General features: G+C 41.3%; 1 protein-coding gene across 5 annotated transcripts in view; it reads left to right on the top strand.

The window, feature by feature from the left end:
- Window positions 1–25822, top strand: part of tbc1d5 (TBC1 domain family, member 5) — a 637433-nt gene extending 611611 nt beyond the window's left edge. For all 5 annotated transcript variants that reach the window (XM_028818192.2, XM_028818195.2, XM_051935905.1 and 2 more), the window contains 3 exons: window positions 1880–1959; window positions 13025–13186; window positions 23867–25822. In XM_028818192.2, the coding sequence (XP_028674025.1) occupies window positions 1880–1959; window positions 13025–13186; window positions 23867–24190 (566 nt within the window). In that variant the 3' untranslated portion in view covers window positions 24191–25822. The remainder of the gene's footprint in view (window positions 1–1879; window positions 1960–13024; window positions 13187–23866) is intronic.
- The last annotated feature ends 1590 nt before the right edge of the window (window positions 25823–27412 follow it).

Genomic DNA, 27412 nt, shown 5'->3' on the forward strand with positions numbered 1-27412 from the left:
CTTGATTTGAATGGCCAGCTAACATCTTCACTTTTTTCATTTCTGCCAACAACAGAACGTTTCATTTTTTCCTTGTTTAGTTTGAGGAAATTACTTCTTATCCATTCTGTAATGCTAGTAAGATTGGATCAGAGGCATTTAGAGCATCAGGATCATTTGATGCTATAGGTAAGTGAAGCGGTGTGTCAACAGTGTAGAACAATTTATTGATAACAAAGGCAAATGATGTACAGTATATACACATAATGAATATAAATTTAACAGATGATTAATAAATCACTCAACCTCTGAAACCTCTTGCCCTCTATCTGTTGTAGAGGGGTGTGCATTGTGGGTCCCTAACTGCAGCTGGCCTTTTTTTTCTTTTATCAGTAAATCAAGATCTTTGTCTGAACATAGCACCTGCAGTACTCATGTCGATGCACCAATCCTTTTGGTCAATTTTATGAACCTCCCCACCCTTCCTTGCGATTAAAATCTTAAGGTCATGCTCAATGCAAACCACTCTATCACTTGTACCTTGAATTCATGGACTGAATGCCAGGTAAAACTAACCTAGAACTTCATCCATACACAGCCCTTCTGAAGGCATTCAGCCAAGTAATACTTGGTTGGCAATATCAAATGGACCCAGTGTGTGTATTGTTGTGCATATGTTAGTATGAGCTGCAGAGGACGAACATCCCTGTCACGGTTGTTTTTTTACCTTCTGAGTGTCATATTTGGTGTACCCGTGTTTTTACCAATTCAGTAATCAACTGACGTACCAAAAAGTCAGACTTAAAAAAACATATAAATATGAGAATAACTACAAATAATCATTCAGTCATTTTACCATATTCTACAAACAAATTGAACTAAGCCTATTTAATTTGCGAAACCATGATACATGTTTTAACCAATTTAGTAATATACTTTCCTATTTACAAAATTAAGAATATCTTAATATACAGTATTAACTATGTTACATGTGGATAACACATAGAGAGCAGCACAGTGATTTCTTACATAATTACGGGATTGCTGCAGCTTTCCAGTAGCCATTTTACAGTAAACACTCACAAACATTTTCAACAGTAAAGCTTCTTGCCCAAGGCCAGTTCTACCAAGGTAGGCTCCAGCTCCTTGCATGCCTGAATTGGGCTCTAAACAGAATTCATTGAAGATTGTTTATTAAGGATAACACCATGAAGACTTGACAGCAGCTTTAATGAAGTTAAAAGGTTTACTGGACTAAATCTGTAGTGCTAGAGAATGAAGTCAGACCTCAGAATTATCAGCGTTAGAAGGCAAGTAAGTCTTTCCCAAGTGGAAGGATTTATAATCTTTCCCCTGTAAGTGTAGAGCATGTATTACCCAGGTAACCCCAATTCCCCAGTACCTTAAAACATTTTTTTTCTTCAAATAATGTTTTATATAGCAGCAATAAAAAGTCTCTGGAAACCCATTAACCATGTTACCAAGTTCATTTATCTAATTTGTTGTGTTCTCTGCCTTCATTTTAACTGCTACCAAATAATTAATCAAGGATATTTTAAAAAATGTATTATTTTCAAAACAGAATGAAAAAATATTAAGAAAATAAAAAAATGAATGAATCAGTAAGAGTAAGAGATGAGTCATGCAAAGAAGTGAAGAACTATAAAGTTTCTAAATTAGTTCAAAAAGTAGAGCCAGACTAGAAACTTTCATCTAATAAACTAAAATTAACTTTCTCTTTTACATGGGCAACAATTGCCTTATGCATCTGATAGAGTGCACCTGAATGGGAGAGCGTGCCTCAAGAAAATAAATTACAACTTTATGTGAAAAAGAAATCATCTTTGTATTGGAACGTTACCTGATTATGTTAAAATACTTTTTCTTTTTTTTGTAACAGTCAAGATACAAGAAGTCATATTACAGGAACAGCTGGAGAAAGAGGATGAAGTTCTTGTCGCCCTTGCTGGCCTCAAACAGGTACATAACTTGCCATCCATCAGCTCGGCAGCGAATGCCTTGTTATTAGTAGCCAGTATCATGTTTTTCATTTGTACCTGCCAATTATATTCTGTCCACTAAATCAATATTACTTTTTTAAAATACATTACCAGACTGTGCATTTTGTGTAACTGCAAACTGCTGGTGCTATGTTTAATGTGTTTCCTATTTTAGGTTTTCTTTTTCATTCAGGATATTTAGTAAATGTGTTGATTTTGCAGAACACTTTACTTGCAACTATAATTTTATTTTTATACTATCTCTGACAGGTATTGTTGATACTGTAAATATGTTTGTATTTCGATAGCTGAAACCCCAAATTATTGTTGTTTAAGCACAGTGTGATACAAGATGGTTATGCAAATGTTAAGATAAGCCATTTTTTCAAAGACAAAATACATTTTGAGTGCAACACAAGGTAGATTAAGTGATATCTCCAAAGTAGCCTGTTTTATGGAGTGAGCGTGGTTGTTTGTGTATGTTTGGTCAATGATGGACTTGTGTTCAGCCTCCAGCTACATCCGGCCTTGTGCTTGATATTGCAAGAATGAGCTCCTGTCCCCCACAGCAATGTTTTATATGCTGTGTGTTTCATCCCTCAATACCATGTAGCTGATTTCTGATTTTTCTCATTAATACTCTTCGGGGTGAACTACTTGTTAAAGCCAATTGACAAAGTGATGTGGTAGTTAATGGTATTGTAAAATCTTTTGGACAAAATAGTGCACTAATAAAACATGGATATGGCGTCTCTGTGGAATACGGTGGCATTTCAGCAAAGAGAAACCACGGCTGTGTGAGTAGTAGTGATCCTTAATTTAGATTAAGTGCAAATTGATGGTTGTGTAGTTGGTATGGTCCTGCGCTCTTTGTGGGATTGATTCCTGCATTACGTAATGCTGCTGGTGTAGGCTGTAGTCTCAGGTAACAATTTATTTTCATTTTATTCTTATGTTTCTTTGATAGTACCTTTTATATCATTCTATCTTACCACAAGGGACTTATTGTAAGAAAGGCCTATAATGAACTGATTCATTTTTTTAGCTGTGTTTTAAAGTTTTTTTTTTTATTTTTGACTTTTGCTGTTGATATTTATTAAAATGTAATATTCAAAATCAAATTTGGTTTTTAATAATAATAAACTGGAAATCTTACCACAATCACATTAGCCTTACCAAAGCCATTATATAATGTGTTCAGTATCTGCTTTCAAACAAAGATGCCCTCCTAATAGTGTTTGGCAGTTCAGGTTAATATGTTAAAAAGACAAGCTCTATGTCCTTTTCATCTTACTTTTTTTTGTTAAGATGCTTTCCTCTGACCTAATTGTGCTTACAGATTGAAATATTGTTGTATATTTCAATAGTCCACTTCACTAATTGTCTTATCTATACAGTACATCGAAAGGTGTAATATCAAGTTATATATCCTAATGACTACCATTGATTTGTCAGGTCTTATTTCAATTCATCATCGGCAGTGTCTGCCAGTCTGATTTTAAGTAACTCACTCACTCCGTGAATCACTTGCTTAATGGTTTTGAGCTGACAGTAATAAACTGATTTGAGTTACCTCAGTATTTTAAGAGCACAACAGGAGAAACACATAAAATGTAAAGGTACGTTCTAACTTTATATGAATGCTGTCCAAAACTTAATAGGATCACACAACTTTAGTGCTGTTATTGATGACATGTTATAAGCAGTCAGGTTCTTTATTCCTTACTTATCATAGATTATCATAATTATTATTATTATTTTTATTAAAAAATACTTTTTCCTGCCACTTTATTCAGCTTTAAGAGCATAAGGCTTGGCATGATGGGTGCTATTAGATGTGAATTTCAAAATGACAGCAGGTTATTTTTTGGTGTCTAGGGGATTAGTATCAAAGAGTATAGGTGTTTTGCTACTCTTCCTTTATTCCTCTCCATAAAATGTCCTTTAAGATGCACATTCACTGTTACCAAGCTCAGTTAGAGTAATCAAATGAGAACACACACTCATCTTCAGAATGAAGGTGAAAATGAAAATTGGTTCCGACTTGTACTTGTTTAATTTCTGTGTTAATGCCTGTTTTTACTGAGTTAACGGTGCCGGCCATGTGTATGTAACTCCTTGATCTTTTGACAACAGGTGACCTGAGGTTGCCCTTTAATTAGTTGCTTTCAGATTTTTCTGGAGACGCAGCTCTCTGAGCCCCAGACACTCCCACATTTATTAGCAGCAAATTAGTATTGTTTTAGGTTTTTTTAATCTAATGTGATTGGACAATCGTCAATGCTCAATTTCAAGGACAATGGTTCACAGTTCACACCTGCCATTAACTATTAAGAGGAGTAGTGATTGTATTGTATGGATATATGGAATACAGTGGAAATGGCCAAGGACTGGGCACTCTGTTAGCAAAGGCAGAATAAGATTTGAATTGGACTTATGCTCTGGATGTGTAATGGGATAGCAGAAAAACACATTACTGGAAGATTACGGAGGTGGGGGTGCAGACATTATGTTGTGGGTTTTGGCAGAATGGGGAACTGGGCAAGCTGGCACAGGACTGGGCAGTTTAGAGACCGGTGTAGTATAAAATATGGGTGGCAGGTGCACCTGTTCCTATCCACATTTATAGGGCAAGTGAATGGGAATAAGGAATAAGGGGACTGTGGGTGTCACAGAGTGAAGTTTTGGAGCACAGCAGAAAGGGGAAATCTGGCATCAGATTGGTGAAAAGGGTATAATACATTTTAGCCTGGATTTCTCCTATGGGTCTGGTACTGGACAGGCCAAGATGTGCATTGATGCTATGTTGAGAACAGGAAGACCATATGGAATGACCAGATAGATATATATATTAAAGGCACTATACAATAAACAGATGTGAAAAACACTATATAATAAGTAGATACATGTGAAAAGCATTATGTAATAGATAAGTGTTGCTTCAGTTTGTTCCATGGAAAACTGCACCCTTGCCAAATTTTTCTCACCCACTGCCACTGGGCTGCAGAGACCACTGGAACAGCATGCTGCAAAATATTCTAAAAGGCATTTGATGGTTAAGTGCCATTGTGAAATGCTATAATAGAAACACATTAATTCTGCATAGTTATTTTTTTGCAAACATATAACCCAAGATTCGGTAAAGGTGAGCTGAAAAAAAAATAATTGAACTTAATAAACTAATAAGAAAAGCAATAGTCTCAATTAAAAGGTGCTTACGAGAAATTGGTTCAGGACAGCTGTAAAAACTCCAGGGATCTCCATTACCTGCAGTAGAGGTTGTGCATGCAGTATGCTAGGGAGCAAGGGCAGCTACCCCTGAGGACGTGGAAACGGGATATAAGATAGGGATTCAAATAAGCACCGACATCAGCACAAAGAAGGGAGAGTAGCCACGTGGCCGAAAGCATAAAATGATTTGCCATGCATGCTAATAGGCAGGTAACCCAGTAGATCCCAGAGTAGGTTCCAGAGCCTCTACCAGCAGAAAGAGTGAGGCCCATGAGTGTAGTCCAGAAACCATATTGCTTTGGAGACAGCTGGCAGTATGTGGCCACTAACAAGGGAAATTGAGTCCGGGCTGCACATTTGCAGTGAAAACAGCTCTTTCTGCATAGTTTTTTCTGATCAATTGTTAACATTTATAGTATACAAAATTTACAGTTTTGAATATTCTAAGGCAAGCAAGACGTTTCACATTAACCACAGAATAGGATACATTCATTACTTTTTTAATTTTGACTTAAGCATTAGAAGGGCTGCAAAAATGTGTGGTCATCCCTCATAGTTTACAATTGCATAAAGTGTATTAACACTCTCTTTTGAATGTTTGCTGTGAATTAATGTTTGTGGAGTTATGATTATTGAGATGTTTATGCTGACATATGCTACATACTCAACAATTCCAAAGTCTGAATGCCACTGGACAAAGTTATATAGGATCATGTATATCTAACCTTAGCTGCCTCCTTAGAGTTTCATACTGCCTTTAGATTCCATGCTAGCTTTCATTTTCTGTTTGTTCTTTTTCAACTCTGCCCTGCTTTTCTCCATCAAAGTACAAGGGCTTATGTTACAACCTCTCTACATAACTCTCTTGTCAGTGCATCCATCATTGTTACAGATAACTACAGGACAGATTTCCAGTGAGACTTTACCCTCCACTTCATATCATTCTGTTTCCTAATGCATGAATGAAATTGTGAACCCACCTCATTTATGCACAATTAATTACTCAAGGTCCATATCACTCCTCTGGCAGTATTGGACAGCTTTTCCCAAATCTTCAAATGGCAGTGAAGCTTTTATCAGTGTAGTTTGGCTGATGAGTCCTGGTTAATGCATATAGTAGCAGTGCCCCACATGAATAGGGGACTTGCTAGACTGGAACCATTGGTTCAGTCAGCTGTAGCCCCATCTGTTAGCCAGTCTGAATGGTTGTAATGTGTAACCATCATCGATAGTTCCAGTGGCTCAATTCTGGACCTTTGTCATGAGAGAGTGCAGCTCTGTGGTTGTGATATCAACATTGTTTGAATTAGGAGCTACATTGCCTATAAAAAGTATTAACCACTTGGAAGATTTCACATTTTATTGTTATACAGCATTAAATCATTGCAATTTAATTAGGCTTTTTTATCACTGAACAACAGAAAAAGATTCTTCAATCTTAAAGAGAACACAGATCTCTGTAAAGTGGTCTAAATTAATTACAAATGTAAAATTCAGAATAATTTGTTACATAAGTATTGACCCCCTTTAAGTCAGTATTTGCTGTAGTAGATGCACTTTTGGCTGCTTTGACAACATTGAGTCGCTGTACAGAAACCTGTCTCTATCAGCTTCGCATCATGAGTGAACAGACTTTTTAAAGTCCTGCTACAAATTCTCAATTGGATTCAGAAATGGACTCCGACTCGGTCACTCCAGGACATTAACATTGTTGTTTTTAAGCCATTTTTGTTGAAAGTGCTAACCAGGTCTAGCTGGTATCATGTCTGGGATGAATGTGAGACCATTACCCGTATGGGAGGCAAAGATATGGGAACAGTGGGGGAAAGCCCATAAAATTGGATATTTTCATCCCCCATCCATGAGAGGGCAACATCCCAGGACCATGGTAGACATGTGGAACCCAGCAAGGCATGATGGGACTTGTAGTTTTGAGAGTCAGCCTCACTGGGTCCCATGCGAGTAGCTAGGGGGTGTTGCAGGGATACAAGATCTCTACTTTTCAGGCCTTATGCCGGACCTTGAAGTGCTTCCTTCAGGCTAAGCCCTGGCACCAAAATTACTCTCGGATCCAACATAAAAGGAAGCTGTCAGAGCTGGAAGGACGGGAGGCAACAGTTTCTGGAGGGAAGTGGAAGGATGGAGAGAAGATGGAAGGAGAAAGAAAAAAGAAGAAAACACTTGTGTTTATTGGTGATTCTGTGACCAAAAAGCCCATTGTGAGATATCTTATAATAAACGCCTCTATAATGGAACCCGTGACTGTCTGTGTGCTAGTTGTTTCCAAGGTTTGGGGTTCAGTGTTGCCCCCTATCTGTCACACTGTGTATATTTGCTTTTATGCCTGAGGTTTTTGTCTTACTGTAAAACAAATCTTCTCCCACATCACAGATTTCTTCAAGACTACATCAGATTTTCCTCCATGACGTCCTTGTATTTTACTGCATTCCTTTTCATCTCCATCCTCACAAGCCTTCCAGGGCATTCTACAGAGAATCATGTGACCACCATGGTGCTGCCACTACCTTGCTTTTTTGTGGAGATGGTGCGTTTTTGATAATGTAAAATGTTTGGTTATTGCCAAGCATGGCATTTAGTCTGATGGCCAAAAGGATCAAATTTAGTCTTATCAGACCATAGAACCTTCTTCCATATGTCTTCTGTCAGACTGTAGCCAAGTATTGTGTTGCTTTTTTAAACAGTGGTTTTCCCTTTGCCACTCTTCCGTAAAAATGCAGCTGGTGAAGCACCCAGGCAACAATTGTTGTATGCACTGTCTCTCCAGTCTCAGCCACTGTAGCTTGTGACACTTTCAGAGTTCTCATAGGTCTTTTGGTGGCCTCTCTCACTAGTTGTCTTCTTGCACAATCACTCATTTTTTGTGAATGGCCCACTGCAGGCAGATTTATAGCTATGACATACTCTTTCCATTTCTTAATGACTGATTTACAGTAACTAGACTCTAAGGGACAGTCATTGCCTTGGACATCTTCTTGTCTCCATCCACTGCTCCATTCGTGCTTTTCGATCACCACTTCACAGAGTTGCTTGTCGTGTTCTTTTGTCCTCATTAAGCAAGTTAGGCTACCTTACTAAGTCACCACAAATTTGCCCTTCCATATAATGTTAATTTATATTGCAATCACATGGAACCTTTTTTGACAGACAGGTGATCTCTACTGAACTAATTATGTGACTTCTAAAACCAATTGGTTGCACCAATCATGATTTAGGTGAGTCATATTAAAGGGTGTGTTTTATGTTTGTAATTAATTTTAAAAAGCCCACTATGATTCAGTGTTGTATTGAAATAAAATATTAAAATTTATTAAAATAAAATGTGAAAACCTCCAATTGTTAAATACTTCTTATAGGCACTGTACTGTATTTCAAAGATTCTTTCAGGTGCAGCGAGATGAAATGGGCATGTAGAAGAGGAACCTGCGTGGTTATCACTAGGAGAAAGGTGAAAGTCATCATTGTTGTGGAATTCATAGTGCAGTGGAGATTTTGGGATGATATAGAGTAGAATCAGCTTAGAATCACATTTTAAGCACGTTACTGTTTCTTATTTTTTTGTTCCACTTGAGTTCGAACTTAACATGAGTAACATCGAGTCACAGTAGATGTTTCAGTTATTTATCGATTATACTGTAGCTCCCCTAGCAGTTGGAGCTTCCTTTTATTAAATCACGATAGCTTCTGTGACTCAAAAAATGTGCTATATTTTAAAGTAGCTATTGAAGGAGAAATTTATTTGTAAACCATTTAAGGAATCTCACTGTATTTAGCGGTGTGTGGATTTCAAGAAAGCTTATGCAGCCCTCAAGGCGAATGTGAAAGCCACAGTTGGCAGTTGCATCTAAACAAAGAATCACTGCCTTTGAAGAACTACAAATTGAGGGTCATCTGCACTCATATTTTTACATTTAGAAAAGGAAATGGCCATGTTGTCGAGCTACTCGGGGAAGCTTGCGTGTTTATCAAAAAGAAGTTCAATTCAACAGTAAATCAAGCATGAAAATCATATTACAAAAGGAACGTCCTTCAGAAGCAGCTGTCTGGATACACTAGTCACATTATAAAGATCACTTCATTTGATATCTTTTGAATGGAAATTTTTTGCACTTTCGCTCTTGGTTTTGTTTCTTTTCCCCTAGGTAGTCTAGTATTGTGCTCACATATCAAAATATGAAACTAGATAAGTTATGGACCCTTAAACTAGGTGGTAAAGGTGATTGTGTTGGATTGTGCTGGCCCAGCACCCTGCTCAGGTTTGGCTCCCACCTTGCGTTTTACTTTGCCAGGACAGACACCAGCTCCCTGTAAGCCTTATCTGGATAAGCGGAGCAGAAGATGGATGGATGGATGGATGGATGGGAAGTTGTGACATGAAGCCAGATATGCTGACTATTGTAAAGTATGATTCCAGTGGACAAGTGATTGATATATTCCCTTGGGCGTCTGCAGCACTCGACTTACAGTGCATCCGGAAAGTATTCACAGCGCATCACTTTTTCCACATTTTGTTATGTTACAGCCTTATTCCAAAATGGATTAAATTCATTTTTTTTCCTCAGAATTCTGCACATAACACCCCATAATTACAACGTGAAAAAAGTTTACTTGAGGTTTTTGCAAATTTATTAAAAATAAAAAAACTGAGAAATCACATGTACATAAGTATTCACAGCCTTTGCTCAATACTTTGTCGATGCACCTTTGGCAGCAATTACAGCCTCAAGTCTTTTTGAATATGATGCCACAAGCTTGGCACACCTATCCTTGGCCAGTTTCGCCCTTTCATCTTTGCAGCACCTCTCAAGCTCTATCAGGTTGGATGGGAAGCATCGGTGCACAGCCATTTTAAGATCTCTCCAGAGATGTTCAATCGGATTCAAGTCTAGACTCTGGCTGGGCCACTCAAGGACATTCACAGAGTTGTCCTGAAGCCACTCCTTTGATATCTTGGCTGTGTGCTTAGGGTCGTTGTCCTGCTGAAAGATGAACCGTCGCCCCCGTCTGAGGTCAAGAGCGCTCTGGAGCAGGTTTTCATCCAAGATGTCTCTGTACATTGCTGCAGTCATCTTTCCCTTTATCCTGACTAGTCTCCCAGTCCCTGCCACTGAAAAACTTCCCCACAGCAAGATGCTGCCACCACCATGCTTCACTGTAGGGATGGTGCCAGGTTTCCTCCAAATGTGACGCCTGGCATTGACACCAAAGAGTTCAATCTTTGTCTCATGAGACCAGAGAATTTTCTTTCTCATGGTCTGAGAGTCCTTCAGGTGCCTTTTGGCAAACTCCAGGCGGGCTGCCATGTGCCTTTTACTAAGGAGTGGCTTCCGTCTGGCCACTCTACCATACAGGCCTGATTGGTGGATTGCTGCAGAGATGGTTGTCCTTCTGGAAGGTTCTCCTCTCTCCACAGAGGACCTCTGGAGCTGTGACAGAGTGACCATCGGGTTCTTGGTCACCTCCCTGATTAAGGCCCTTCTCCCCCGATCGCTCAGTTTAGATGGCCGGCCAGTTCTAGGAAGAGTCCTGGTGGTTTCGAACTTCTTCCACTTACGGATGATGGAGGCCACTGTGCTCATTGGAACCTTCAAAGCAGCAGAAATTTTTCTTTAACCTTCCCCAGATTTGTGCCTCGAGACAATCCTGCTTTGGAGGTCTACAGACAGTTCTTTTGACTTCATGCTTGGTTTGTGCTCTGACATGAACTGTCAAGTGTGGGACCTTATATAGACAGGTGTGTGCCTTTCCAAATCATGTCCAGTCAACTGAATTTACCACAGGTGGACTCCAATTAAGCTGCAGAAACATCTCAAGGATGATCAGGAGAAACAGGATGCACCTGAGCTCAATTTCAAGCTTCAGGGCAAAGGCTGTGAATACATATGTACATGTGCTTTCTCAGTTTTTTTATTTTTATTAAATTTGCAAAAACCTCAAGTAAACTTTTTTTACATTGTCATTATGGGGTGTTGTGTGTAGAATTCTGAGGGAAAAAATAAATTTAACCCATTTTGGAATAAGGCTGTAACATAACAAAATGTGGAAAAAGTGATGCGCTGTGAATACTTTCTGGATGTACTATACTTGCTATTTTTTAAAACTTCTGATGTTACCTTCATGTTTTTCCTGTACTTTTTTCAAATGTTGGATCAGTACAAAGAATGGTGTAGTAGCATGAATGGAAGCATAAATTGCTTTCCCAAGGATACTAGTAGGAAAGTAACCCAGTAGATCCCAGGGGTTTCTATGCCTTGCCTATCTGAAAGAAAGGAAAAGGGAAACTGAGGCCAGGCTGCACGTTTAAGGTCATGACCAGGGAGGAATGTCACGAGGCCAGTAGTTTTCTACCCATCTTTTACGGATGTAAGCTGGTAAGCTCTGGTCCTTTAAGAGTGGCAGAGGGCTGAGCCCAGGAACTGCTGCCCAGGGACCCCCTGTGGCAGCAGGTTTTTGTTCCAACCAGATTCCAAATCGGTGACAACACCTGATAATACTGATCTCATTTAATTAGCTGGTATTTTTTTCTCTGCTTTTTCTATAGATTTAAATGCTTAACTCTCTTTTGTTGATTTCATTATATTTTGCCCTTTCTCTGTGCAGTTTTTCCCCTTCGTTGTATCTTATTAATAACAATTAAAAATGAGCAGAGCAGACATGCTGGCAGACAACACTGAATAATCAAAGGCTGCTTAGTTTTCTAATTTCTATATTTTTCCCAAAACACAGAACTTGGGAAATATCAGTTCACTTAATTAGCCCAGGAGTCCAATTAAAAACAAAATCTGGTTGGAACAAAAACCTACAGCCACAGGGGGTCCCCAGGACCGAGTTTGGGAAACACTCTGACCCTGATGTACTGTAGTCCCTGTCTCCTGAAGTGCTCCTGAGGCTTAGTCAGGTGTGACTTCAAATGGTGCTTACAATTTCCTCAGGGTTCAAGAATCATTGAGTCAAGAGGTGAGCTGGGTTAAGGATTAGCTGGTGGAAGTAAGAAAAGGCAGATCTAGATAGAAAGAGACTAGAGGTGAAAAGTGAGCCCATATGTGTCATACTGTGGTGGGTAAATGAATGAGCCGATAGAAGCTTAGAAACTGGCCCAGGCCGGCCGGAGGGTTATGGTTTGGCATTTCATTTGCTGCACAGTTCCTCAATATATTTATCCCTCCTTGTAGTTTATGTTGTTTAATGCAAGTGACTTGAAAATTAGTATAAGAGTTTGTGACATACGTTAAGCTACTGTGACTTTATTTACTTGTGTTACACACGGCTCCAAGAGGATGACAATTTATTTGTTGTGTTTGTTTCTTTTTTATCCCATGTGTTGTACTTGATGACCTAAAGAGTGTGCATTTTGGTAATCGCTGGCAGGCTTGGTTGATACCATTGAACATTTGGTTTGGTTACACAAAATGTCAGGATTTTATTTTTCAGACAAGTCATGGTTTTTAGCTGTATAATGCAGACTGAGATGAATAGCCAGGCAGCAATGGAAACAGAAAATGGATAATTGATAATTGCTTTTGTTTGAAACATGGTGAAGTACATTGATCTGTATTTTATTCATCAATAAGGTAAGCTGCATCATTGTTACAAGAAGTTAACATGGTCATGGGGACATCCATCCGTCTCCTTGGCTTTGCACTGATGCAGCCAGGATGGACCCCTAGGCCTGACCTATCCAGTTGGAAGAATGTCTTAGAGCATCCTAAAAATGAACTTTAGTTAAACAAGGTGAAGTTCATTGACTGCATTCAGGCATGGATTGTGATTGAATGAATCTTTTTGTTTCTTTTTAGATTAAGGACATTTTGAAGGGGTCACTGCGCTTTAACCAGAGTCATTTGGAGGCAGAAGAAAATGAAGAAATCACCATATCGGATGATCATTACTGCTCCAACAGTCATGCTGCAGAAAACAATGTCGATCAGGAGAAGTCCCAGTTTGTGAGAACTCAGGAGGTACTGTACAGCTTTGCTTTGTATTGTTTCCAGCGCTGCCATGAGCACCTGCCTAAAACAGTAGCTCCCATGTATTTTTCTTTGTCTTCATTGTTGATTGCTATTTTTTGCTACTTTTTTGATAATATGGATAACAGTAAATGTGAGGAGGGACGAGCACTCACTTGCATGTGACAGCAGCTGTTGGCCTTGTGCCCTTTGTGTCCCAAAGTACCGGAGTTAATTGCCAGGCGACCAGCAGAACTACAGTGGAAACATTGGGAGAAGAGAGCAGGTACCTGACTTTGCAATAAAGAACAAGGTACAGACCTTATCTGCCTTTGATTATTATGGGAAATGTAAAATCGCTGGTGAATAAAATGGATGAGCTCTCAGCCTGTTCAGGAGCCAAAGGGAGTCCAAACTCAGCAGTCTCATGTGCTTCTCTGAGACATGGCTTAGAGTGGAAACACTGGACTCCTCGGTTGCACTGGATGGATTTAAAATCATGTGGGTGGACAGAAGCAAGTCCAAAAACGGCAAGAATTAAGGAGTCAGGCTTGCCATTTTTGTAAATGAAAGATGGTGCCCCCCAGGACACATTACTATTAAAGCACAGGTGTGCAACCTGAATACTGAGCTGCTTGCAGTGGGTTTACGACCTTATTGTACGCTGAGAGAGTTTTCACATGCCGTTGTGCTAGACGTTTACATTCCCCCTCGGCAGATGCAGCAATTGCAACAGGCACAGTATAATCTCTAATTAACAAAGTTACAACGGATCATCCCAGTGCGTTCATTACAATTTCTGGGGACTTTAATCACCACATTTTACTTTTCTCAGCCCTCAACAATGTTTACCATTTTGTGGTATGCCAATGTTAAAGAGGCATATAGTGTATTGTAACTCACTTGGCATTGCCATCTTTAGGCCAATCAGACCATAATTTGGTACAACTCATATATAAACACCTTGTTCGGTGGCTGCCACCCACCACCAGGACTGTGCAGGAATGAACAGCAGAGGCTGTGGAGGCTCTGATGGATGCCTTTGAAAACACTGACTGGGACATGCTTTGTGAGTCACACGGGTAGGACATTGAGAGGCTGAGCCACTGTATCCCAGACTGTGTGGATAACAATGTCCCCAACAACAAACCATGGATCACAAAGACCCAATTAAAAATGAAGAAGAGAGCCTTCAGGTCTGGAGACAAAGATGAAGTAAAGCAGGTGGAGTCAGAACTGAAGAAGGAACTCTGAAACAGGAAAGCCTGCTACAGAGACGCACTTGATCAGAAGTTACAACAGAACAACATGAAGGAAGTGTGGAATGGGTTAGGGACTATCACTGGCTACAAGCAGGCTGGTATTTAGGGCGGGGAAGGGGACAAGAGCAGAGATAATGAACTGAACCAGTTCTTCAACAGGTTTGACTCATTTTTGTCAGTACAGCCCCCCCCCCCCCCCCTAACACTGCTAGCCTCTGTGAGTGAGCTGAGGAAGTTCTAGAATCTGAACTGCCATCCGCACCCTGCACGACCTTCCCTTACAATAACATCACACCTATGGGCTCCAGTTCCTTTCTACTCTCTGGACTTTGTGTCTCTGTTGATGAAGTGAGGAGAGAGCTTGGAAAGCTCTGCATAAACACAGCTTCAGGGTCAGATGGAATCATCCCCAGAGTGATGAAAACATTTGCTAGCCAGCTCTGTGGGGTTCTACAACACCTATTCTCCTTTTTTCCTGAATTTGCAGAAGGTTCTTCAGCTGTGGAAAACATCCTGTGGTCCCAGTGCCAAAGAAAGGTCATTCTAGTGATGCCAAGGACTTCACACCAGTTGCTCTTACTTCATACATCATGAAGACCTTTGAGAGGCTGGTCCTAGAACAGCTATGGCACCTGCTTTCAGAATCTCTGTAGTTTGCCTATCAGACACAGATAGGTATGGAAGATGCTTTCATCTATGTGCTCCACAGAACCTACTCTTCTCTCACTTGGACAAAGGCTGCACCACAGTCAGAATAATGTTCTTTGACTTTTCCAGTGCTTTTAATACCATTCTGCCTCATTGACTGTGGGAAAAGCTCAAGGCTTTATATCTTGATGCCCCCACAATCTCCTGAATTATGGACTACCTGACCAACAGACAGCAGTTTGTGAGGCTAAAGGACTGTGTGTCATAATTGGAGGTGAATAATATAGGAGCACCTCAGGTAACTGTCCTGTCTCCCTTTCTGTTCACCCTCTACACAACAGACTTCCAGCATCATACCAGTGCTTGCCATCTACAGAAATATTCAGATGACTTGTCCATCATAGGCTGCATTAATAATTGGAGTACAGGAAGGTTGTGGAGGACTTTGTCTTGTGGTGCAGGGACAACAACTTGTAACTCAGCATCAGCAAAGTAATACATAAGAGCTGGTGGTGGACTTTAGGCGTGCCAAGGAGCCCCTGAGACCTGTCACCATCCAGGAGGAGGATGTGGAAGTGGTGCACAGCTACAAGTACCTAGGGGGTCATATAAACAACAAACTGGACTGGTCAGACTACACAGTAGCTCTGTATAAGAAGGGCGACAACAGATTGTACTTGCTAAGGAGATTCAGGTCTTTTGATGCATGCAGCAAGCTGGAAATGTTCTCTCAGTCCATAGTAGCCAGTGTGGTGTTCTATGCTGTGGGGAAGCAACTTGAGCGAAAAAGAAGCACAATGCCTGAATAAACTTATCAGGAAGGCCTGCTATGTCACAGGGCGAACCCTGGACACGTTGGAAGCCATTGTAGAAAAGAGGATGATGGCAAAATTAGATGCCATCATGAAAAATACCCTTGACCCCTCCAGGAGGTGCTGTTTTTAGTCACAGGCTCATTCCACCATGTTGTGCTTAGAAGTGGCTCTGGGGGTCTTTTCTGCCCACTGCTACAGGCATTTCATTGCTTCCTCCTGAGGTACTTGTTATGTTTATTTTGAAATACCATTTTTAAATATCTGGACAATTAAATGTATTTATTTATATTTCTTATTTACATATTGATTGATTGATTGATTGGCTGTATTATTTGTCCTGTGAGTCTGTATCCTTGTTTTTATGTTTCTGCCGCTATACGCATTTGAACTTCCCCTTGGGATTAATATAATGCAAAAACATGCATCCGGCGCCGCCGTGAGTGGCAGCCTTTTCAGCAGCTCCGTGTATGACTGTATATGTATGTGTACTTTTCTACTTTTATTTTTCTATTTTTATTTATTGATCACTCCTACCACTTTATTTTATGTGGATTCCTTCCCTGGACACACTTACTTTTACAACGTGGGCATGGATTTTAACACGCCGAGACTCGCCTATTCAAGTACTCAACTTCGGGCGCTGAGAACAAATGCCAGTGCCGGTGTGGTTCCATATTTACCCGACGAGGTAAGAAGGCGGTATCGTGGCAGCAGAGCCGGCACTAAGCTAAAAAAGAAGCGGCTTGCGAGAAAGTGGCGTTTCAAGCCTTCGGTGCCTTCTGTGATTCTGGGGAATGTAAACTCAATCTCAAATAAGATCGACGAACTGGCTGCGCTGGTGAAAAATGTAAGGACCTACAGAGAATGCAGTTTGTTGTGTTTTTGCGAAACCTGGCTAAATAACACCATCCCAGATGCCAACGTGGAGCTACCCGGGTTTAGCACAGTTAGAGCGGACAGAGATGCAAGTACCTGTGGTAAGCACAAAGGAGGAGGACTCGCTCTCTATATTAATACACGGTGGTGTCACTCTGGACATGTTAACGTCAAAATCTCCACTTGCTGCAGGGATATCGAACTGTTGGCCGTAAGTTTACGTCCCTACTATTTGCCCAGAGAGTTTGGACATGTCATTGTTGTTATTGTATACATTCCTCCTCGGGCAGACGTGGAGTCAGCGAGTGACATCATCCATTCCGCTGTTGCTAAGTTACAAACGCAGCACCCTGAGGCGCTTGTGCTAATCGCTGGAGACTTTAACCATGTGACACTGGACAAAACATTACCTGCATTCTCCCAGTATGTGGACTGTAACACCCGGGGAAATAAGACTATCGATTTACTGTATGCAAACGTTAAAGACGCATACAGCGCCACCCCGCTGCCTGCGCTTGGGAAAGGAGATCATAACCTGGTTCAGCTTCAGCCTCACTATAAACCAAAAGTGAGGGTCCTACCTACAACTACACGCTCATTCAGGAAGTGGACCCCGGAGGCTGAGAATACTCTGAGAGAACTTTTTGGAACTACAGACTGGGATATCCTGCAGGGATCTCATAATGAGAACATTGAGGAAGTTGTTGACTGCACTACTGACTACATCAACTTCTGTATGGACATTGTAGTTCCAGTAAGAACTGTACGCTGCTATGCTAACAACAAGCCATGGATTACAAGTGTCATCAAGGGCCTTTTGAATCAGAAGAAAAGGGCTTTTAAAGACGGTGATCAGCATGAGCTCAAGCGCGTGCAGAAGGAACTCCGAGTCCAACTCAGGGCGGCGAAGGAGCAGTACAGGAGAAAGCTGGAGCAGAAGTTGCAGAATAACAGCATGAAGGAAGTGTGGGATGGGATGAAGATCATCACTGGCTGCAGCTCGAAGCGGGGTACCATCATTGAGAGAGACGTGAAGAGAGCAAACCAAATGAACAACTTTTTTAACAGGTTTGACCACCCTAACCCACTCTCACTCTCACCTCGGAGTACTGCACCCTCCACACATCCTTCTGCTGATACCAGCATAGGAAAAACATCCCCACCCATAATAACAACAGCGCAAGTGAGCAGAGAGCTGAGGAGACTTCGTGCCAGCAAAGCAGCGGGTCCAGATGGAGTATCGCCACGACTGCTGAAGGTCTGTGCATCGGAGCTGGGGGGTCCTCTACAGCGCATCTTCAACCTGAGCCTGGAACAGGGGAGAGTCCCGAGGCTTTGGAAAACATCTTGTATCACCCCAGTCCCAAAGGTATCACGTCCTAGTGAGCTGAATGACTTTCGGCCTGTTGCTCTGACATCACATGTGATGAAGACCATGGAGAGGCTGCTGCTTCACCACCTTAGGCCACAGGTTCAACACGCCCTTGACCCTCTGCAGTTTGCATATCAGGAGAAGGTGGGAGCGGAAGATGCCATCATCTATATGCTACACCGATCCCTCTCTCACTTGGACAGAGGCAGTGGTGCTGTAAGAATTATGTTTCTAGACTTCTCTAGCGCCTTCAACACAATCCAACCTCTGCTCCTTAGGGACAAGCTGACAGAGATGGGATTAGATTCATACCTAGTGGCATGGATCGTGGACTATCTTAAAGACAGACCTCAGTATGTGCGTCTTGGGAACTGCACGTCTGACATTGTGGTCAGCAACACAGGAGCGCCACAAGGGACTGTACTTTCTCCGGTCCTGTTCAGCCTATATACATTGGACTTCCAATACAACTCGGAGTCCTGCCATGTGCAAAAGTTCGCTGATGACACTGCTATCGTGGGCTGTATCAGGAATGGGCTGGAGGAGGAGTATAGGGACCTAATCAATGACTTTGTTAAATGGTCCGACTCAAACCACCTACACCTGAACACCAGCAAAACCAAGGAGCTGGTGGTGGATTTTAGGAGGCCCAGACCCCTCATAGACCCAGTGATCATCAAAGGTGACTGTGTGCAGATGGTGCAGACCTATAAATATCTGGGAGTGCAGCTGGATGATAAATTAGACTGGACTGCCAATACTGATGCGCTGTGCAAGAAAGGACAAAGCCGGTTATACTTCCTTAGAAGGCTGGCTTCCTTCAACATCTGCAATAAGATGCTGCAGATGTTCTATCAAACAGTTGTGGCGAGCGCCCTCTTCTACGCGGTGGTGTGCTGGGGAGGCAGCATTAAGAGGAAAGACGCCTCACGCCTGGACAAACTGGTGAGGAAGGCAGGCTCTATTGTTGGCATGGAGCTGGACAGTTTAACATCTGTGGCAGAGCGAAGGGCGCTCAGCAGGCTCCTATCAATTATGGAGAATCCACTGCATCCACTAAATAATGTCATCTCCAGACAGAAGAGCAGCTTCAGCGACAGACTGCTGTCACTGTCCTGCTCCACAGACAGATTGAGGAGATCGTTCCTCCCCCAAACTATGCGACTCTTTAATTCCACCAGGGGGGGTAAACGTTAATATTTAACATTATACATAGTTATTGTCTGTTTTTTTCACCTGTATTATTATCATTCTTTAATTTAATATTATTTATTGTATCAGTATGCTGCTGCTGAAGAATGTGAATTTCCCATCTATCTATCTATCTATCTATCTATCTATCATCTAATGTTTACCTAATGTAATCTAATGATCCCATCATGCAAACAATTTCAATCTCCTCTTTATTTTCAAAGGGACAATAAAGCAATTAAAGTACTCCAGTGAGATATTTATTAAAGTTCTTCAACATTGTCACAGTGCAGCTGATGGTGATCATGGTGATAATGACAAAAGATGGGAAAAATGCATTAAAGGATCAGAATCAACTACAGAATAATTATTTTATGAATTTTCCTTTGCTTATCTGAGATTAGGTCATTGGGGAAACAGTTTTAGCAGTGAGGCCCACATGAACCTTTAAAGATCCACACTTGCAAACTCAGGATTCCCAAGGTGTTACCAGTCCATCTGGGAAAAATAATCCTCCCAGTGGGCCCTGGCTCTTCACCGGGGTCTTCTCCTAGCTGGTCATGCTTTAAAACCTCTGCAGGTAGGCATCCGTATCAGATACCCAAAAATTCCCAATTGGCTCCTTTCAATTTGGAGGGTCATCAGCTCTACTTTGAGCCTCTCCCGGATGCCTGTGCTTCTCAGTCTGTCTCAAAGGGTAGAATAATTCGCACATTAAAGTATTTCATACTTTCAGATGATTGATTAGCAGAGAACAAAGGTGGCAGGATGGCTCCCAGCTCTCAAGTGCTGGTCTGAAACGCTGACCCTGCCATTTTCTGTGTAGAGTTTGAATGTGCTCCCCATGTCTTTATGGATACTCCATTTTCCCACCAGATACATAAGCCATGTTGCTTAGGTTCATTAGGGACTCTGAATTAGTTTAATGTAGGAGTGTAAGCAAACATGCCCTATAATGGCTGGCCACACCACTCAGCCCTGGCTTCTGCTTTTACTCATTGTGCAAGGAAAGACTGCATAATCCTGCACTGGAATAAGCAAGTTTAGAAAACAGATGAAGGAATAATTGGTCAGTCTTTAATGTGCTGTAATATCATTAGCTCTGCTAGCGTTGAAACCAGGCTTGATGGCTGATCTGTTATAAGGTTTGTGAGAAGGCAGGATTTATGTTTTACTGTGTACCCTGATAGTGAGAAGGATTTGTGGATTTGTTATATAAACTGAAAGGCCAGGTGATTGGATGGCGATGATCATAAACTATTATGTAAAGTTTTAGTTGTGTTCATTTTCTGTGATAATGAATGTGGTTTTGGTTTACAAATTTTGAATGTTAATAATAAGCAATCAGCATTTGTCTTTTCACCTGTTCAGTTTTCAGTACTATTCTATGATAATATTTGAAGAATTGGTTTATAATTTTTACATATAATCAAAAAATTTAATTCCATTTACAGTGTAAAAAAGAATTTAATTTCCCGTCTTAGGAAATTAAGAGAGTCCGTGGGGATGACATCTAATTTTTGTGATAAAATTACAATACATCAGGGCAGACACTTTAATGAAATGAAGTGTAATTACATCGTGACTGCAGTAAGTGGAAAGTGGAAAGCCTGACAATTTGTAATCAAAACAAATGGAAAGTGCAACACATAACACATCAGACTGTAGCTATTATTCAGCCGAACATGTGCTAGGCTGTGTGTCTCCCACAATGTCATTTTTTTTATCCAAAATACAGTAATGCATGTTTTTAATTGTCCTCACTCGTTCACTAATCTATATTTATTGTTCGTTATCACATAGTGCTTATGAAAAAGGCCAAAATACAGTTGTTCCAAGCTTCTCCTTTATATTTATTAGTGTTTCACACACAGCATCTGGATTGTGTTTGTTATAATTGTGATGACTTTTTATAATATAAGTTATAAATTGCAGCTCAGAAATGAGTTTCTTACTTCAGTAATCCTAATTAGCTTCTGGATCGTTGAAGAAAAATAACAATTAACATCACCATAATCAATTTTATTTATCTATTTTTTATTGATTTTAATTAAAAGCAAATACTTTTATTATATTAAATAATTATATTAAATACTTTTAAAGCGGTTACTTTTTATCTGAAACTGGGAATAACTGTAGATGTGAGTGGTGTTGTGAGACAATGGAACTGGAAATTCTCTGATCTGGAGGGATAAAAGCTGACACACAAACGTTGGTGAATCTGCCTTCTTCGTATCTCACCGTCACTTGAATTTTTTTTTATTCAGTTGAATAATTTGTTTTCAAATAATATTGTGCATCAGATCTGGAGCGGGAGGTGAGTGTTGTATCGTGATTGTGACTGAGAGAATAAAAGTGAAAAAAAAACACTAACTTTTACAAATCCTATAAATTGACACCAGCTGTTACAGACACAAATCAAATGTATGTTTTTATTGTATAATATTAACAATAAGAGCAGCTCACTACTCAAAATGGTAAATTTGCGAGGGAGATGGTTTCGAACTGACAACCTCTGGATAATAAGTTGGCAGTTCTAACCGCTGTACCACGGAAGCTGTCGTATTGTACTTACACCTTTTGTGAAAGTGTTTATTTAATATTTGGCCATCAGCCTTCACACATTATATAGTTCATGTCTACATTTTGTCATTTATAACTAAAACATGAAAAACGTTTCTGTTTTAACAAAGTGTTTACATAGATTGTTGTAGACACAAAACACACATCAAATTATTTCCCCTTACAATTATTTCTCCGTGACATTTGTTTGTCTGTTGTCTCGGCTCCGTCATGCTGTCTGGCGCGCTACTGTACATCCACAATGATCGGCCGTCACGGCAATGTTTACCATTTCATTTACCCAGATAATCAATGAAGGCAGGAACTGGGAGAACTTCTTGCCTGTTCTTAGGTGGTAGTGGGATGGTATACCAGGCTGCTTGATGCTTGGGCTTATCGACACATTTACAAGACAAAAGAGGCTGACGGAAAGGTGCAAAGGGATTTAAGGTGGGCTGGCATTACGAGTTTTTTCGTTGGCTCTGGTAATTCTAGTGTTAAGAGAAGGACTCATGCCAGACCGATGATGCAGGGGTGCTGCTGGGATGGTGGGTGTTTAACATTGACAGAGTCAAAGTTATGGCTTATCTATGTGTGATCATAAACATGACTGGAGCATCAGGTTGGGGAGCATGCACTGGTACAGCACGTTGCAGCATCCACCACACGATGAAACAGCTCGGGATTGTGGTTGGCAAAAGGCAGACACAAGGTCTAGTCCCACCCTCCGGAAATGACCACTCTATCTGCCGCAGCCAGGTGTTACGTGGGCATCCCCTTGGCTTGGTACAACTACTCGGGTCCTCAACAGTGATGATCCTGCGAGCTGGATCACCATCAGGGAAATCATGCCACATGGCCGTAGTGCCGTAACTGACGCTTCCTCGCTATACAGGTAATGTGCCTCATTCACGACTCCATGAACAATTGCTCATTAAACACAAAGTCTAATTGGCAGTCCCCAAGGACTCTCCAAAGAGACACAGTACCAAAGGAGTCCAGTGTTCATCTCAGGTCACTGTATGGCATCCATCTCTCGTAACCATATAGCAAGACAGGAAGCTTGGACCTTTGTCCTTTAGCATAGATATCAGGAGCACCACACACCCCTTTCCAGCGACCTCATGACCCCCCCATGCTCTCCAAATCTGTCTATTGACTTCATAGGAAGAGTCACCAGAGACATGAATGTCACTGCCGAGGTAAGTAAACATTTCAAAAAGGTTGACATTCTCTCCAAAAAATAGACACACTGCTGATGGCCGTGCCCAAGAGGTCATTAAAGGCCTGGATCTTGTTTTTTTTTTTCCAGGACACTCACAAGCCCAGGCACTCAGACTCCTCACTCAGTCTCTCAAGCGCCCCAATCCGAGCCTCCATTGACTCCTTGAAGATCACAGCATCGTCAGCAAAGTCAAAATCCGTGAATCTTTCTTTACCAACAGATGCCCCACAGCCGCTGGACCTCACAACCTTTCCTAACACCCAGTCAATGCAAGCATTGAACAGAGTAGGAGCAAGAACACACCCCTGACGAACCCCAGAATCAAGTGGGGAAAAACACAAAGGTTCTGCCTCCACTCTGCACAGCACTCACCGTACCAGTGTACAGGAGTACTGGAGCATCAATACTGTAGAAAATATGACTGCCCTTTTGGTTGTCCACCTCCTCACTGACCTTTTCAGATAACAGTCTGTATTTCAAACTTAATTATCTCTTTTATTAATACTCCAGTTTAAAAGTTTTTAGACTTCTTCTCTTGCCTTCTGTTTAGCACACCACTTCGTAAGTTTAGAACTGACCAGAAAAGTTAACATTTTGGTCTGCAACTGCACACATTTAAGATTTTTGTATACCATACCAGAGCAAAGAAATGTCTTCTATTTCTCATATTTTTTTAATTTATTAAGGATTGTTACATTTGTTACTAAATACTAATTTTGTTTTTTGTTTGCCTCTTTATAGGCTACATCCCAGACTTCCCTAAACTCAGAGAGCAGGAGCTCAGATGACTACATTTTGTTATGCCATGAAGATGATGATTTAGATGATCAGACAGCTAAAGGCCCAAGCAGCATCTTTCCAGGTGATCACCCACATTCCTATTTTCCTAGGAAGGGAAAAGTGATCTTAAAATCGGGAGAAGATCACAAACCAAATCCCAGCTTCTCTGACCCATTAATGGGGCCAACATCTGCGTCTTCCAGTACCTCCGGCTCAAGCCCAGATGATGACAGCAGCAATAGCAAGGACTCTGATTTTACAATCGTGAACCCTATGGATATTTAGATGCTCTATCAAACGATTATCTTTATGCATAAGTAAGCATCGAAAGAGTCTGCGCTTTCTTCCTCTCTTCGTTCATTTCATCTCTTATTCACCATCTCACAGCCACTTGTATGGAGACGGCTGCCTCAAAGTACTATACAGGAAAGGACATGTGGTTCGAATGTTCGATTTCAAATGAGATCTTGTGTGATTCTGAACAAGTGCGTCTTGTGAAAAATGAGTATGATTTCTACAGAAACACAATCGGAATTCCTTTCTGCTTCAGCTGTTCCTGACGGCATTGTCTTTTTTTGTAATCATGAAAGCAGTTTAAAGGTTAAAATGCAAGAACCCGGCCACCCTAGCAGTGAATGCTTCGTTTTTGTTTCTCACAGAGTTCTGTTGTCTGTGGTAGACACACTTATTTTTGAAAACTCCCAGCTTCCACTTTTTGATTTGCAGTTTCTTTCCCTTGCAGTACACACTCTGCTACTGCAAAGCTTTTGATCAAAATAAAGTTCAACTCAAGACTGAGACTGATGGCTGCTCAGTCACCAGCTTATTTGCATTGGTGACGTTACCTCCCGAATGCTGGGGAGCACTTCGGAGTCACCATCAAAAAGAAATCTGATGACCGTGAAGGACATTGTCAGGAAGCGTCAAGTTACAGAGAAGTATTTGAACTGGATGGGCAGGCTAAGTGGTACGAAAGGCGACTAACAAATATAAAATACGACTAACAAATATGACATACTTCCAGATCCATATGCCACACAGACATAATCACAAATAAAAATGATTGTGGATGTCTGTTGATTACAATTTTGACATAACTTTTTTTTTTTTTTTATCCTTTTACCTGTGTTCATTTTGCTCCGCCAATTGCTTCATTGCATTCCTGTGTTGCTTTCAGAGGGAGTGATTTTCACTTTCCAGTGGTCCGATTGCCGCTGTCAACAGAAAGTGTCTGAGTAAATGTGGTAACTGGATGAGCAAATTCAAGGGGAGTCTTTCTCTTGCTGTATATGAGCTGCTGTGTATGAGCTCTGGCTGAAATTCAAAACTGTGCCTTACTCCATTTCTACCACTTTAAAACGGTGCAGATGCCACTAAACGTCAACGTGACCCCTAAAGATTAGAAGAAAAAAAAAATGTTGATATGCCGGGATTTGAGAAAATCCCCTTCATCCACTGATGTTGTTACGGGATTAAGGCAAATCCCATTAGGCGTATCCAGATGCAACTAATTTTCTGCAGTGCTCAGATCCGTGATTAGGAAACTGCAGATGATCCCGTCTGCTCCAAGTAGGTATTTTTTATTTTATTTTTTTGGTGAGAGGGGGTTCAGCTAGTCTAATAAAATCCAATTCATTTCAATTTAGCCATACGGGCATCGTCAAAGGTGGAACTGTACTTCTATCACTAAAAAGCACTGATCTCTCCCTCCGTGACATTTGTTTGTCTGTTGTCTCGGCTCCGTCATGCTGTCTGGCGCGCTACTGTACGTCCACAATGATCGGCCGTCACGGCAATGTTTACCATTTCATTTACCGTGTCTATAGAATGGACTGGCAAGTACTTCTGATGTACAATTTTATTCATGAATGTAGAAAAATGTACAATTAATTCCAAAATTAAATGAATAACAAGCCATTCAAATTGCATTTCCTTCATTTCATTTGCTTGTGAACTGTTACGCACAAGCTGCAGAGTGTGATCTCTCTGACCACTCCGGCACCCACACCCTTCTGCTGTGTGCTGTTACTTTATTTCATTCCTCTGTATCCATAATTCCTTGGTATTTGGGGTTTGCGTTTTATCCTTGAAACCCCGGACACAGGGTGGTGTACAAAGCAAACAAGGGCACGTGAAACATCTTGGAGGCTTGGGGCACCGAGGGTTTGTTTAGCCCGTTCACTGGGTAGATCCTTTTGGGAAAGTAGCCGGAATGGCACATGGGTCATTGGTGAAAAGGAAGAAGAGTAAATCTCTGTGTCACGTCCGGGCTGTTCCCCTGGCATCCCCTTGAAATTCTTCTCCATAAGAGACCAGCTGTGCCTGCACATTGGGCAGCAGAAAGCAATCCTCTGGGTGGCAGGGCACACCAGATCAGTTTAGAGTGAGCAGCCCACTTAATGGTGTGTCTTTAGTCTGTTTATGAAAACTAGAGGAAATCAGGAGGGGTATGAAGCTGCACACACAAACACAGGGCTGTCAGCCAGGGGCCCAAATGCTGGAGAGCTGGAAGTCTTCTGTGCTGATCCAACTCCAGTATCCAAGATTATATTCTAACTACTGTTGTTTTTTTTTTTTCATAAAATATCCCCAGTTGTAATCATATCACTGAACAAATTCTCAGGACCGCAACCTCAGTTCTTTCAGGCACGGATTCCACAAGATGTTGGAAACATTCCTTTGAGATTCTGGTCCATGTTGACATGATGGCATCATGCAGTCTGCAGATTTGTCAACTGCACGTTCATTGTGCGAGTCTCCCGTCCTACCAAATCTCAAAGGCGTTGTATTGGTCTCAGATTCAGTTACTGGGAAGACCACTGAACTTATTGTCATGTTCAGGAAACCAGCTTGAGAAAACGTATGCATTGTGACTGGTGTACTATCATGCTGGAAGTACGTAACATTTAAAGATGGGTAAATTGTGGCCTTTATGGGTGTAAGGGACGGCCAGTAGTCCAACCCAGCAGGGACACCCAAAAGACGGAAGAATGGAGGAAGGCAGCTGCTTTAGGGTACTGCCTCCCCAAAACACTAAATGGCAGCTCACCTGGTTTACAGTGGTGCCCCGGATTCCCACAGGGCACCACGGGACCTGAAGTTCTCTATCTCAGCCCTGTTGGATGCCGTGGGTGTCGTCAGGGGGTGCTGTGGAAGAACCATGGAGCATAAGGCTTTCGCCTGACCCAGAAGTGCTGGCAGATCATGTGGGTGGAAAAGCAGAGGCACTTCTGGGTTGGACAATATAAAAGGGCCAGACTAACCTCACAGGGACAAGCCAGAGTCGGGTGGAAGACAGATGAAGATTGTGGGAGGAGCGGAGGAGAAAACACAGAGAAAGAAGAATAATTGTGTGTGCTGTATTGCTTACTTGTGGCTGTAGTGGTGGGAAACGCTTTGGGAAGAGTTTCCTTAATAATAAAAAGCTCTCTGGTGCTTTTAACTTGTGCCTGGTGTCTGTCGTGCTGGGTTTGAGGAGCAACAGTACCCTCTAGTGTCCACATGGGA

Source organism: Erpetoichthys calabaricus, chromosome 13 (assembly GCF_900747795.2).
Source record: "Erpetoichthys calabaricus chromosome 13, fErpCal1.3, whole genome shotgun sequence".
Lineage (NCBI taxonomy): Eukaryota > Metazoa > Chordata > Cladistia > Polypteriformes > Polypteridae > Erpetoichthys > Erpetoichthys calabaricus.